General features: G+C 40.1%; 1 protein-coding gene across 2 annotated transcripts in view; it reads left to right on the top strand.

Moving 5' to 3' along the window:
* Nucleotides 1-15,255, top strand: part of ghra (growth hormone receptor a) — a 36,169-nt gene that overhangs the window by 8,292 nt on the left and 12,622 nt on the right. For both annotated transcript variants that reach the window (XM_040155009.1, XM_040155008.1), the window contains exon 2: nt 3,501-3,622. In XM_040155009.1, the coding sequence (XP_040010943.1) occupies nt 3,505-3,622 (118 nt within the window). In that variant the 5' untranslated portion in view covers nt 3,501-3,504. The remainder of the gene's footprint in view (nt 1-3,500; nt 3,623-15,255) is intronic.

The raw sequence follows: 15,255 nt of genomic DNA, 5'->3' as shown, positions 1-15,255 counted from the left end.
TGTCTTAAGGGATCAAAACAAAGTACCTCAGCTAGAAAACATGGACTTACTGTAATACTAAGAAAACTCTTTTAATTTTTCTGCAAACTTGAAAATTTGCAATATCTCCCAAAATGGTGCACAAAGCTGTGATACTCGTCTGGACAGTAGAAAATATAATAGATCCATCATGTATCTAAGCTCCAACAGTACTATAACAAAAGAGTATCCAGACTATTCAGTGCCTCAGTACTGAAACTTAACTTTGAAGAAATGTCTCCTGGTTTGTTGTTCTTTGTGGATAAATCTCAAACGCTTTTATTGCCTTGCAAGTGTCAGAGCACGCTTGCTTAGTTATTTTGTCTTCATAAATCCGATTGTTTAAAATCCACATTTTTCACCTAGGTCATGTGTGCCCCCCCGCAATGACCCTGACTGCCAGTTTGAGAAGCACTGCCCTAGCACATTAGTGCACTCAGTGCACTCTTTCTGCTTTCTCTTTGGAGGAACCTCAAACTAAACTTGGGCTTGCAACATCGCTCTGTGTGTGTGTGTGTGTGTGTGTGTGTGTGTGTGTGTGTGTGTGTGTGTGTGTGTGTGTGTGTGTGTGTGTGTGTGTGTGTGTGTGTGTGTGCATACTTTTCTTCTACAGCTATACAGGGAAATAACACAGACATGATGTGACCTCTCACCCCCTAACCTTTCTTTTTATTTGGCTTCACCCTTACACCACCGCCCCATCTGGTCTTAACCTCCTCCTCCCTCCCTTGTCAGCTCCTTTTGAACAAACACAGATGATTAATGGAGATTTGGAAAACAAGGGAGAAGCATGGTGCTGGCAGTAGGGTGCAAAGACAAGATCTGTATGTGGGGTTGCATGTGAGATGCGCTCATATTGCATGCACGCGTGTGTGTTTTAAGGCAGAAGTAGTGGAGGGAAGGTTGACCACAGAGGCCTTAAATGTTTACCAAGGGACACCAGGAGGCCTGTCTTGAGCCTCCCTCTTTTCTAATTGGCTTAGGCAGCCTTCCCGCGCGTCTGAGAGCCTGTAATTGGCTGAGAGTAAGAGAGGAATGGGGAAGAAACGTGCACGAGTTGGAGATGAAGAGCCAGCCTTGCCAGGGCTTTCACAGACTCTTTCACATGAGAGAGGGGGAGACTAATGTTAGGATTAACATGAGGCCACATGTTGGAATGGAGGGGCTGTTTGGCCCTCATTTATAGTACTTTGGTTCCTCAACTGATTAAAGAATTCTAAGGCTATGAATGAAAAGCCAGATGAGCAAAGAACTTAGACCCTCCCAGAGTCATAAAGAGTACTGTTTTGAAAGTGCTCATCAAAGGGTTGTTAAGTTCACCACAATAATGGTGATTTAGCTTTTGATGAGGGGAGAAAAAGGAGATTGTCAAAACTGAAGGGAGAGGTAGGCAGAAGGGGTCTAAGAGGATCTGAAGGCGAACGTGGGCAAAATGTCAAATCCAGAAAAATGAACAATAATTGTAAATTGAGCTATTTAGTCAGGCCAGACGAGCCTGCTGCTTGACAGCTTTCTACAATGAATTCTTGCATTGTATAACTTGGGGTTGTATGGCCTCTGGACAACTGGAATTCATAAACACACACACACACACACACACACACACACACACACACACACACACACACACACGCACACACTTATGACTTCTGTACTGACAGAAAATTTTGTTTGTCAGTACATTAGGATTTAACTTGTTACATTCTGTTTTTGTTGTTTGTTTTTTGCTGTAGTTGCACTTTATATGGATTTATTTATTTTTTAATCTGCAGTAAATCTAATCCAGAGTAAATGGATGGCTGGCGTTCTTACTGTAATTAGGTACCAGTGTTTGATATATGCTGTTATACGAACACTCATATGAACTTTGCCCAGGCAGTTTCTTGCCACTAAGTCATGCAAGGCTCTATCCAAGCTTGTTGGTCTTAAAATTGTGCCTGAGGTGCCTGCACTGTTGCTCAGTAGTTGTCACTCTATATAAGTAAATATACTGTGAAATGATCCTTTGGCTTACTATTTCTAGGCCCCCAATTTTTTTTTTCCTCATAAAAACATTGGCGAGAGTTCAATATGCTGTGTAGCACAGTGTAGTTATATGGCTCCAAGATCGTCTGTACTCAGGCCGCACCAGAACTGGGGAAAATACTGGCAGTGTTGCCCCTCAGAAACATAGCCTCCACTTTTGGGGTTGTTGGCTGCCCAGCAAAGTTGTGGAGACACAGCTGTAAATAGCCAAGGGTGCGGACAGAAAGTTTGTCCTATATTTAGAGGTCGGACTTGACTGGTAGAACTTGTCCGCCAACACAAGCTTATTGACCAGGAAGAGTTTGGCAGTGTTTTTTTCTATATCATTGGGCATATGTAGTGAAAAAAAATCTTATTTTAGATGTAAGTAGATGGCCTGGATGAGAGAGGCGGTCACCACATTTCTGTGTTAAAGGTTTTGTTGGGAAATTCAAGTCTAGTATTTAGAAGGGGAATTAGGCTCAGGGGAAATTTGACTGTATTGGTCTGTGGTACGAATTTAGCCAAGAAGCCTTTCTAGATTATCCTGTTTTACTAAACCCTCTGATGATGTGATGAAACCAAGAGCCATACCTACTACTTGTTAATGTGAAACTGATTTAATGTGGTATTTGAAAAGCTTAAAGATGCTATAATGACGAACCCACAGATAATTATCACCTGACTCTGCAGTTCCTCTCAGTTCTATGAAGCGTTTTACCGCATTTCATCTCATTGTTTTGGTTTTATTAACTCTAAGGTGTTGGTTCACCCTCACCACTGTCATCCACCCCGTTTCTGGCCGCAGCAGGCAGCTGTTTTCAGAGAAAAGGCTATGATAACTCTTTGTGCACTACCTGCGTAGCACCAAACCGCAAGAGTTGATAATGAGTCATTATTGTGGTCACAGCTTGTTTCTGCTGCCCCCAAATGGCCCAAAAAAATGTAGGTTTAATACTCTCACGTGGAGTTGGAGCAAGGAGGGGTTATTTAAGTGTGATTTTTTTTTTTGCCTGTGTTTCAAATTTCTCTTCTTTCTGTGATATCTGAACCTACAGTACGTATGTACATATAAAATCATAGCTAATGACAAAACGATTTCAAATGGGTATAATTTTGAGAAATGTTATGTTAGTTTCTTCTGTCAAATAAAGGGTGAAAAGTATGACAAGGACAAATACACATATACAAAGAAAAACATGCTTCATACACTCCCAGCTGCCACAGCAGCAACCTGGGACGATAATTAATTATGCCCTGTCTGGTGTTGGGTTTCACATACACCAGCTGAAAATAAATGACAGCCACGGTTTGTGCTCATAGGGCAGAGACGAAGAAAGAGAGAATAAGAGAGGGGGAGTCTGAGAGTGAGGGAAGGAGGGTTTTTCGCATGGGCATGTCATCATGGTGTCCAACTGATAATTATAATCACAGTGTCTCTGTCCCTCCCTCATTCTCCCCACTGTCTCTGTCTCCAGCATCATGGCTGTCTCGTTGTCCTCCTCCAATCTCCTGCTCCTTCTCCTTATTTCATCCCTGGATTGGCTGTCCACTCCAGGTTCTGCTTTTCTCATGGACCGGGACCACATGACATCATCAGGTGGGTTACTGGTGTTTTTCCTGCTCTATTTAAAGACCAATAAGCAAGATGAAATTGTTTAATTTGAGACAAATCATTCTTCAGACAGTTGATCAATCTCTGTACATGCGCCTCATCAAACATTAACAAAATTGATTTAGGTTTTGCGCGCATCGTGCTGTTGACACTTGTTATCACATTTTATGTCAGACATCAGTTGCAGAACGCTGTGTTTGCTCAGATACATGTGGAAAGGTTCACTGTTGAGCAAATGCCGCTCTTTCCTGGTTTGGCTTGTCAAACAGGCTAGTGATCAATAGACCCACGGTAAATATATGGTCGGGACTTGTCTGTCAAAGTCCAGGGACAGGACGATGTAGGATGTTCAGCCAGCTAATCCAGCTGTCACTGAACCATCTGGAGTAATTAGGTGAAAGAATGCTGCGGCTAAGAACACAGGCCAAACTTAAATTTTGAAATAACTTACTTCTTAAAATGTCTAAAGCAATAGGTGGCCAAGATGGGAATTTTAAAATCAACCATGATTTCTTTTACCGCATCATTTCCACAATTGATGCTCAGAGTCTCAATCAGAAAAATGACTGTGAGGTGGTGATGAGTTGGCATCTTCCTCCTTATGGCTGAAGCGACTGCAGCTCGAATTGGTTGAAAGTGTGAAGCCCTGAACCTTGGCCAAGACAGTTCTTGTTTATCTAAAGTTAAACTATGCTAGAACAGCACATGATTTAGAGAAATTCTCTCAACTAACATACTGCAATTCCCAAGAAGGGATCAGTTCTGCTGTTGACTTCATCAGAATGTGTCTCTAAACTTCTCAGAAAGAAAATGCTGCCGTTGTTTGATTTGATGTTTTATGTACATTTTATCCTGTGTTGTATTTCATGAGGGATTCTAGATAAGCAACCATTTTCTTGTAAAAACTTTGCTGCTGTATTACTGCAGTTTTTAGGCATCTTTTTACTTGTGCACACCCTGACTTGAAATCTGTGTTTCTTTTCTTCGAATTGAAATGGTGGAAAATCAGGCTGTGGGATTTTTCTTCTTTTCTTGTGTCTTTTAAGTTGAGATATTTTTGGTAACGATTACAGTGCAGTAAGACTGAGTTAGCAGCTCATCCCCATGCCCTTGGCTCATTGATTAGATAAAATGACACATAAAATAGTTGGAATACAGTTATATTTATTGATTAATTAGATGTTGTTCTATCATCAGTTTTAAATTAGTTTTTCTTTTTCTATTCTGTCTTGCCAGTATATTCTTAGGTGCATCTGGTCATTGAAATTATCAAGTGAGCCAGACAGCATTAAACAGAGAGCTGAGAGATCTCCAAACCATGTCTGGGAAGCCTGTCTGGATGCTGCGGCACCTATTGCTAGAATAGAGAGCACACATGTTACCTGGTGAAACACTGGGGGAAATTTGGCTGAATGGGTGTTGAATGAGGCCCTTTTCATGTGGATAGAGTGCATTCAGAAAGTATTCAGACTCCTCCACTTTTTCACATTTTTTTATGTTGCAGCATTTTGCTAAAACCGTTTGAATTAATTTTTTCCCTCATCAATCTGTACTCAATACCCCATAATGACAAAGCGAAAACAGAATTTTAGAAACGTTTGCTATGACACTTGAAGTTTTGTTCAGGTGCCTCCATTTCTCTTGATCATCTTTGAGATTTTTCTACACCTTGACTGGAGTCCGCCTGTGGTAAATTCACTTGATGGACATGATTCCCAAGAGCACAGTGGCCTCCATAATTCTTAAATGGAAGAAGTTTGGAACAACCAGGAATCCTCCTAGAGCTGGCTGGCGGGCCAAACTGAGCAACTGGGGGACCGAGAACCCGATGGTGACTCTGGCTGAGCTCCAGAAATCCTGTGTGGAGATGGAAGAACCTTCTGGAAGGACAACCATCACTGCAGCACCTAAAGGACCCTCAGACTGTGATAAACAAGATTCTCTGGTCTGATGAAACCAAAATTGAACTGGTTGGCCTCAGGTTTAGGTGTCATGTCTGGAACCCAGGCACTGCTCATCACCTGCCCAATACCATCCCAGCAGTGAGGCATGTTGGTGGCAGCATCATGCTTTGGGGGTGTTTTTCAGCGGCAGGGACAGCGAGACTGGTCAGGGTTAAGGGAAAGCTGAACGGAGCAAAGTGCAGATATCCTTAATGAAAACCCGGTCCAGAGCACTCTGGACCTTGGACTGGGCTGAAAGTTCACCTTCCAACAGGACAGTGAACCTAAGCACGCAGCCATGACAACACAGGAGTGGTTTAGGGACAACTCTGTGAATGTCCTTGAGCGGCCCTGACAGAGCCCTGACATGAACCCAATCGAGCATTTCCGGAGAAACCTGAAAATGAAATTAAACAATTTTAGCATAAGGCTGCAACATAACAAAATGTGAAAAAGTAAAGGGGTCTGAATACTTTCTGAATGCACCGTATACCGGGTGCCTGCACATATAAATGATTTCTCAGTACTTTCCTTTTGCATTGGTACCAACGTCCTGTACTGATGATCCCTTTGAAAAAGCGTACATAAATGGCAGCAAATATCTACTCTATATTGTTATAGGAAATATATGACACATTAAATGCCATTTAAGCTATTAATGATCTAGTTAATAGCACTGGACAAATTATTACCTTCTTCATTTTTTTTTTTTTTTTTAACATTATTTTGGTTTGCAACTTAATCACCCGCAACCTAATTGATCTAGCTGTCATTTAATTATGTTGACTGTTTTTCTGGTGTTGGGATTTGATCATAGGACTTTAAATGCAGAGTGTACAAAGAGTGCATATTGTAATTTGAATGTAGACACACTTGGATATACACATTCATCAGTGCAAATCTTTACTGATGAGTGATCAGTAGGAGTGTGGAAGCAAGGAAGTGGTTATTTTTTCATTTGTGATTTTGCCATATTTTCATGGTGTCCTTGAACAGGACAATGAACCATTATCTACGTTGGAGAACTCTTTTACAACTTCACTAGGGCACTTCATTTTTCTTCGAATGGGTTTAGTGAAAAGAAGCTGGAAATATTTCCTTTTGACATATACTGGAGAATTCCAGTTCATCTTGTCCTCTTCTGCCAAGCTAAAACCAAGTCCACAGCCTTCTTCTTTCCTGCTTTTTTGGGGGGCTTTCTCAGGGGGGAAATTTTGCCATCGTTAATACTATATGTTGATTTATGAATGTTAAAGCCTCAAACTCAGATCCAAAGATGATTTTTTTTATTTTTCCATGATTTTGGTCAATGCGGTCAGTTGTATAATCTGCAGCTTTCTAAAATCCTGTGATCAGGGACTAATAAGGTTAATGCTTCAATTATTAGTTGATGAAGTCAAGTTTTAGGGAAAATACACTCAGTGGGCTGATGTGGCACAGAAGTTCAAGAACATTGGCTCATTATTCATGTGTTGTGAACATAGTGTTCTGTCTGCTCTGGTGTTTTTAGTGTTGAAATAAATTTTGGCTTTTCCAAGCAAAAATAATTGTTGTCAGTGTGGGTAGCTGTTTAACAGATTTTGGTCGTGAATCAGCCTCTTTTCTCGTCTCTCAAAGAACCAGTTAACCCACTGACTGAAGTACATCTGTGTGAACATGCTTTAAGCATTCCCACTTAGAGTAAGTGATCGTGATTAAGGGCCATGTTAGCATTCTGATCAGAAATGAATGACTATCACTGGTTTTTGCCCATGTATCTGTAATGCTTAATTATTGCTATGCCTCTCAGTCTTGTTTTTAAGAAAACAGCTTGTGTTGGGAAGAGGGGAGACAGCAGGCTTGGTAAAGTAAATGATTTTGTTTGTTACTTTGGTGAAGCTGAGCAAGAATCCCACCTGAGAATCAGTTAGTGTCATGATATTGCTGTAGACATGCGATAACATGTGAAAACTATACAAGGTCCGCCAGTTATGAGTATAAAATGGGGGCGGCCAATTATATTATATTAATAAAATGATTTGATAATATTCACACAAAATAGCTGTTTTCAACAGAGCGTCAGATTACGTTTTAAGATGCCGTGTTATATTAAAAGCGCTAGTGTAAAACAGGTGGGTGTGTCTGCACTGTACTGTAAACAGGTAAAACTGCAGAGTTTTGAGCTCTATGTCTTTGCCCTCAGGCCTTTTGACTTTGTATTTGCTCACAAACTGTAGCAAATGTCTTTATCTCTGTGGGTTTACATTACCTTTCTGATAAGCTTTCAGACAGACCACTGATAACCAGCTGAGGTACAACTTCCAAACATTCTCACTGGTCCACCTCCTTTGAACGTCAGACTGGTCTCAAGCGAGTACTGTGGTAATGGTCCTCCTCAACAACTGTTAAAACATCTGTAAACACAAAGCAGCCACTGATAGCACGAGCAAACACACGCAGCCTGTGCCTTTCTCAGGTTTACCACTGTACAACCTCGGATCCTGACACCTGTTTTCTCCACTTGGGTTTACACTTAAAAAAGTCTATGTTTGGCCTTTTAACCCACCACTCTTTCTCTCAGACAAATCTATGTTGCAGAAATAATTGAATCTTGTTGAGTAAGTGAGTAACCCTCAATATTGTGCTTTTGGGATTGTTAAAAACCATTTTGTTGTTCTACTTATGGCCCAAAAAGAGCCTTCCTGGAATTTTGTGGGTTATACTGTTTCTGCTGCATTTTAATGCTTGTTGTCAGGCGAGCCACATAACAAGCCGAGAGTAGACGTTTGGAGATGCTCCTGTATATTTAAAGGCTTACCAGAGTGATTATAGCCAGTGGTAGTCATTTGTCTTTATCTGTTCTTTCTCACACACACACACACACACACACACACACACACACACACACACACACACATACAGACACGCTTTTTCTTTCCCCGAGCCTTCCCTGAGCTTCTGCCTGTGTGTCTCAGGAGGACTCACTCCTAAGGCCTATAGATTGATCCTGTTGCATGAGGCTGTGTACTTGGCCACAGAAGTGGTAACCAGTGGTAACCATGCAGACGTTTGGTCTCTCTGACTTGTACACACAATCTACAGTTACATCTGCTTCAAAGACAATCCGTGGGTATGTTTGCTCTGAGTGGCGAAATTGGGGCCTTGTGTGGGATATGGTGTCAGAAGTTAAACATAAAGTTGCAAACATGAGAAAGGAGAAGGGAGAATACATGGTTGAAGAAATGCTCTGTAATGGAAGGATACAGTGTTTTATTGCAGCCTTATGCTGCATAAGGCTGCAACATAACAAAATGTTAAAAAAGTGAAGGGTTCTGAATAGATGTAGGACACATATACTTTGTTTAACAGAAGTGAGTTTAAAAGGGAAGGCTTAGAAGCAACTGGGCAGACTGGGGAGCAAGACAGAAAAAGTGAAAGTAAGTAAGTAAAAGTAAAAGAGAGCCAAAATCAAGCTAACATTTGTAGTAACACACAGTACAAAAAATCTAGCACTAACACCTTGTAACCTACTTCAACAGTATGTCCTGTGGTTCACTCCATATGTTTAGACAGATATGGTAAATTAATAAAAACGTGTGATACTAAAAGGTAAAATGTTTGCCCAACTGGTGATTATGAATCTGAGTTGAGCTTGGTGTGCAGCAGCAAGTTTTTTCCCCACACATCAGCACTTGATTGTGACTTACTGGGCTGTTTGTCTCTACTTTTCCCAACTTAAAAATATCAGGTTGTCTTTCAACATTGGGACAGTCATCTCTGATCGATTACCACAAAGCGGAGCGATATGACCAATCAATCACCTGCTGAGCTGCATCAGACAGATCCTGACGCATCTAATCTTGTTATCAGTGTAGTTAGTAGTTGATAGTTTAAACAGTCACGTCACCCATTAAATGTGTAGCTTTTGGTGTATGATGTAGCCTCTCCCTAAAGCTTAATAAGCCCACTACTATATTTCATAAAAAATATTATAATAACTTAATTTGTTCATACATTAACAGAGGTACTTTTTATTTCAGGTGAGGTGCAGTGCCTTCACTATAAATAACTGCAGCAAACCCTGCTTACCTTTTAAAAAAGACCATCCCAAAAGCACAGACAGAAGCTGATGACGATAAGGATAAGCAAGTATAAAGGAGAAACGGTTACGATCACATAAAAAAACTTTATAGAAGCTTTTTGAATGACAAAAAATGTATCACTGTTTAACTTAAAATCACAGTGTTCAAATTCTATAGCAAGTGCTGTAATAGGTAATCGTATTACTCAGAACATGAAAACCAAACATCATAGTTAATTAGTGTGTATTTTATATATCGTGCAAGCTTTTTATGTCTGTGCTTCTGCTTTGCATGTTTCAGTTAGTGCCTAACAATCCAGCACAATGTGGTCTTATTTGGTCCATATTTCTATTAACATTAATATCTCTCATTTTATTGTTTTGCATGCCTTGTGTTATGAAACTGTGCGTTGCATGTCTTAAATAGCACCTGACAATGTAATCCTGAGTGTTGTTTTTTTTTTTAACTAACTTTAATATTCTACTTTCCTCTTAGTATTGTTCTGCATGCTTAGACATGATACCATTAACTTTGTAATTTCAATCTTATATTCTTTTTTTCGGGTGACTCTGTAACATCTGTCCAGGGACTACAGAGGAAAAATAGCCTCTTGGCTAACTCTGGCACATTTACAACAGCCTTTATTAATGTGCACTGTCTCTGTTAAATAAACAAGCAAATGAAAATAAATAAATAACAATGAACAAGTTTTTGTTTGTCAGAAAGACCAGAGGAAGAAATATTGAGTTGGTGATCCCTATGAATGATAGAAGCCGATGTAACAGCAGCTAGCTTAGTCAAGTCAAGTCAAGTCAATTTATTTATAGAGCACATTTAAAAGCAACAAACGCTTGACCAAAGTGCTTTACAAAGAAATTAAAGGGCCAACAACTGTAAATGCTCAATCACCTTTGCTTTTTAACTGGGTGCGTGGAATGGAGACCAGTGATTGGTCAGCAGATCTGAGGGGTCTGCAGGTGTAATAGGGGATGAGCAGGTCAGAGATGTAACCTGTTGCCAGTCCATACAGTGCTATAGAAACAAATAAATGAATATTGAAATCAATTTTGTACTTCTCTCAGTGTAGAGAGGTCAGTACAGTGGAGATGTGGTCTCTCTTCTTGGTACCAGTGAGGAGTCTCACTGCTGCATTTCGAACCAGCTGCAGGCGAGATAGGGCTGACTGACTGATTTCTACAAAGAGACAATTGCAGTAGTCGAGGCGAGAGGAAATTAAAGCCTGAATTATAGTCTCCACATCTTAATTTTTCATTTTAATTTTACAAGTGATTTCAGATGGAAGAAGCCAGTGTTGACAACTACGTTGATTTGTGTCTCAAATTTTAAACCAGAATCAAAGATAACACTGAGATTTCTTGCGTGGGACTCTACATTCAATGACAGAGGCCCGAGGGCATCCAGAATTTTACATCCTTAATGCAATTTAGAGGAGTTAACACTGCATGGATCGCAAGGTTTCAGTGGGAGGTACAGCTGAGTATAACAATGGTAGATCCCAAAAGAAGCATATATAGGGAAAATAAAATAGAGCCTAATATGTAGCCTTGTGGTACTCCACAGGAGATGTGTGCAGAGGAAAAGGACACATCAATCAATTCTAACAGAGGCTGATCTATCTTGGAGGTAGGAGACAAGTACTGAAGGGCCCGTCCCTGAATGCCAACAACATGCTTAACGCTATCCCCAAGGATGGACTGTGTTGAAGCCAGAGGAGAGATCTAAAAGAATTAAAATACTGTAATTTCCTGAATCTAAAGAAAAGAACAAATCATTTTATTACCCTCAGGAGAGTGAACCTGAAATTTGTCCAGTACACTGAATAGGTCCAAGAAGGAGATGAGTTGAGAGAAAAAAACCTTTTTCTAGAATTCTGGATAAAAACCACCGTTTTGTGATTGGTTGGTAACTATTAGGAACATATGGATCTTAGTTAGGTTCTTTGATCAGAGAGTGAATAATAGCATGTTTAAAGCAAGCTGGGACACAGCCACTGAGCACGGAGCTATTAATTATGGATAAAATACCTGGTCCAATAGCGTCTGGCACTTCAATGGACATGTAATAGGGTTGCTATTTGTAATATATATCACATGTGTCAGAGAAGAGAGAGAAATCCATTCAGAGTTAATGAGAACCGAGGAGCATGAGCTTAACACTGACGGATCCTAGGAGGGCGGTGAGATCTGAGATCGTATAGTGTCAATTTTGCATATAAAGAATCTTAGGAAAAATTCTCAGGTATAAAGTGTTGCTTTATGACAATTTGCGACTGCAGGGTTGAGTACTGTATTTATTGTATTAAATAAAACTTTGGATCTATGGGCGTGTTTGAAGATATCAGATTAATTATTTGGTTCTCTCTGCTTTGAAACACTGTGGTATTTAGCTTAGAAATGATGACGGTATGCCAGCTCTCCATAGCCACTCAGTTTAGGCTGACATCACTTAAAAAGTATTTTTGACTCAAATCTGATCTCACACCTCACTTTGAGGCCACACAGCCAGCACCTGAACTTAACATTGCTTTGTCCCAGGTGCAAACGTCTGACATCCTACCTAGGCGTGGATGGCACCGTAGTGGAATAAGCCCCAATATAAAAAGACAGAGACAGAAAGGCGAGGAGAGAAGAGAGTAGAGGAGAGAGATGTGTGCGCACAGCAGATGCAGCTGTACATGCTATAAGCCAGACACCCCTGTTCAACTACGTTTACTCTCACTTGGACATAATATGACATAACTAAGTCAATACTGTGGGCTGTAATGGCATTAGAGGAGATTAACATCATTAGTTCAGGCTAATAAATCGCTGGGACCAGAATAAGCGGACTGGGTCACTGCATGGTTAAACACACCAGATTGTGTCTGTTAGACTTCAAAGCTATGAACAGTGATCGGACTCATGAGGATCAGATGGTGCAAGAACTTGTCATCCCAAACTCTAATAGAGAAGCAAAACCATAGGTCCTGTTGCGTAAATGGGAGGAAAGGCAGGACATATTCAAGGAACTGGACAATAGCACTTTGATATTCTTTTGTCGGTTTTTGTTTTGAAGGTGGAAGTTCAGTGAGTGTGCATTTGTGTACGTCTGTGCACTGGTGTTTGAAACTGCGTGTGCATGTTGGCTGTTATTTATATCACCTGTTTACATCCCCTTGTTTGTATCTTGTTGCAGTCTCTCAGCTTTCTCCCCCTCTCTTCTGGCCCACTTCTCGCGCTTTCTGGCTCTCTCAAATGCCAAAATGCCATATGGCCTCCCGGCTCAACATTTAACCTCCACTGTTAAGCTCAATGTGAAGCTTTTTATTTCATTTTCCTCCAAAAATTAAATACGTATGCTTAATTATGGAATAAGAATGGGAGAATTTGCGAAATAAACTAAATTCCTGTGTGAATTTTCCAGATTTTGTCCCTCACCTCTTCCAATCTTTTCTCTAATTTTGTCTGCTCATTCTTTTTTTTTCACCCCAGACACATTCCCTATGGAAGACAAACGATGCCGTCTGCTGCACACGCATTAACACCTCTACTAGTGTGTGTTGCAGAAAACTGCGTGTGTGTGTGTGTGTGTGTGTGTGTGTGTGTGTGTGTTGGGGCTGTAGTGCAGGGATGTAATGTAGAACTTGGCATTTGCACACTGACAGGCACTTTTACTCGCACACTGTCAGTGTGTGCTGCCAATTTCTCCATCTGGTTAACAGATAAACACACACGCACACACACACACGCATTCACACACATACACATGCATACACACACACACACATAGACTGATGGTGGTGCAGGAGGTGATGTGGATCATCTGGCTTGGGTGCTGCAGTGGCATTCAGCAGTCGATGGTGAACACTAGTACAGAATTTGTCTGAAGTTAACTGTTCAAAAGCAGTGCCTGCCCAGTCTAGAGAAATGGAAAATAAGTCAGTACATTAATTGCAGTACTAAATCAAGTCTGAAGTGACTGTGACAAATAAAAACAAAACAAAAAACAAAGCAAAAAATAGCATAAATACTTAATCTTTGTGGCGACATAACATAAAATTAATACTTTATGTATTAGTTTTAACCTAAAAAAGGTTAAATTTTACATTTTACTCTTCCTGTTTGGTTTAATTGAGAGTCACAGTGGCAATTTGGCTTTGAGTGTCATGTAATTGTGTTTACACAGTCAGTCAATAGCAGAATATGAGTTATGTGAGTGATGGTACAGGGGACAACAGGTTCTACTATCCAGCAGCCTTGTGCGTGTTCTTTTCAAACATAAGGCAATCAAATCCATTATGTGCTAATACCACAATGAAGAGACACTCAGAGTCAGTATATGTAATGTTTATGTGTCTGCCTATCTGGGATTATTTTTTGTGTTATTATGGTAGCATAAGTAAGATGAAAAACAGATGGAAAAAAAAAAAAACATTAAACCTGCTCACAAACTGTACATGCGGTCCCAAAATAATAGACAATCAGGTTTATTTATGTAATGCTTTAAGAATAACATTTTTTTACTAAGTGCCTTGAACTTGAGAAAATCAACTACAAATGTAAAATCTTTTCTCTAAGACCAGATAGCTCTGCTGCAGCAGCACTCTGCACTAATAGTAGATGGGATATACCAGTCTGGGAAATTATGAATTGCAATATTTTGCAACTATCAAGTCTGGGAGGATATTAGTGCACAAAGCAGCAGGTTCCTTATTTTAGATGCAATTCTATGTTTAAAAAAAAAAAAAAACTAACTAAGTTTATGTCAGTGAGAATTCAATGCACCGTCAAATAATCACACGCAGATCCTAAAGTATTTCTGTCAACGTGCTCAGTTCATTGTCATTGCTAAATATTAGTGAAACATATACTTAAGTTTCATTTGCATAGCAGTTAAAACTGATTTTGCACCTGTCAGTAATTGTTTCTAGTGGTAACATATATAGAGAGAACAGTAATAGATCCAAAATCGAACCCTGAGGGACACCACACTGAATTATAAGTGTGACAGATAATGAATCACATCTAGAGACATAAATTGTTACTGGAAAATGTCTCTGGTAGAGCTTTAAATGAACTACAACATATCAACAGAAGACTTTAATAAGAAACTGGATTTGCATGTCTCATGTCTAAATCTGATGGCTTTATGCCCTGGTTTTAATTTCAATATATCCTGTTTTCATCAAGGAAAATGTATCGTCCAATATTTGTCTCTTATATGATCACATAAATTTTAATCTTAACAGCATTTCCGTTTTTGCAGCCAAGGATCTCACGTTGGCTTACAGTTTTGCTGCTGTTTCATCATAATCCCAACATTCACTCTCTCTGACTGTTGCCATCTGTCTCTCTCTCTCTCTTCCTCCTCCCTCTTCCCTCATATCTCCTCTCTCCACTGAAGCGTTATTAACCACAACACTAACTTAAATCTGCAAATGAGCTGGAAAAGGCGGTAATTCATAGCGTCATAGCCTCATTTTCCTCATGCTCCTCATGACAGTGAAGCATTTCACAGTACGATAACTGATAAAGCCTGGTCGCACCTTTCTCACCACCTTTTTAGTGCTGTTTGCCAAGGGCTGGCGGAAGAGTGCTTTATTCAGGCTTTTTAG

This window comes from Xiphias gladius, chromosome 19 (genome assembly GCF_016859285.1).
Source record: "Xiphias gladius isolate SHS-SW01 ecotype Sanya breed wild chromosome 19, ASM1685928v1, whole genome shotgun sequence".
NCBI classification, from domain to species: domain Eukaryota; kingdom Metazoa; phylum Chordata; class Actinopteri; order Istiophoriformes; family Xiphiidae; genus Xiphias; species Xiphias gladius.
This window is presented reverse-complemented; position numbering and strand designations above follow the sequence as displayed.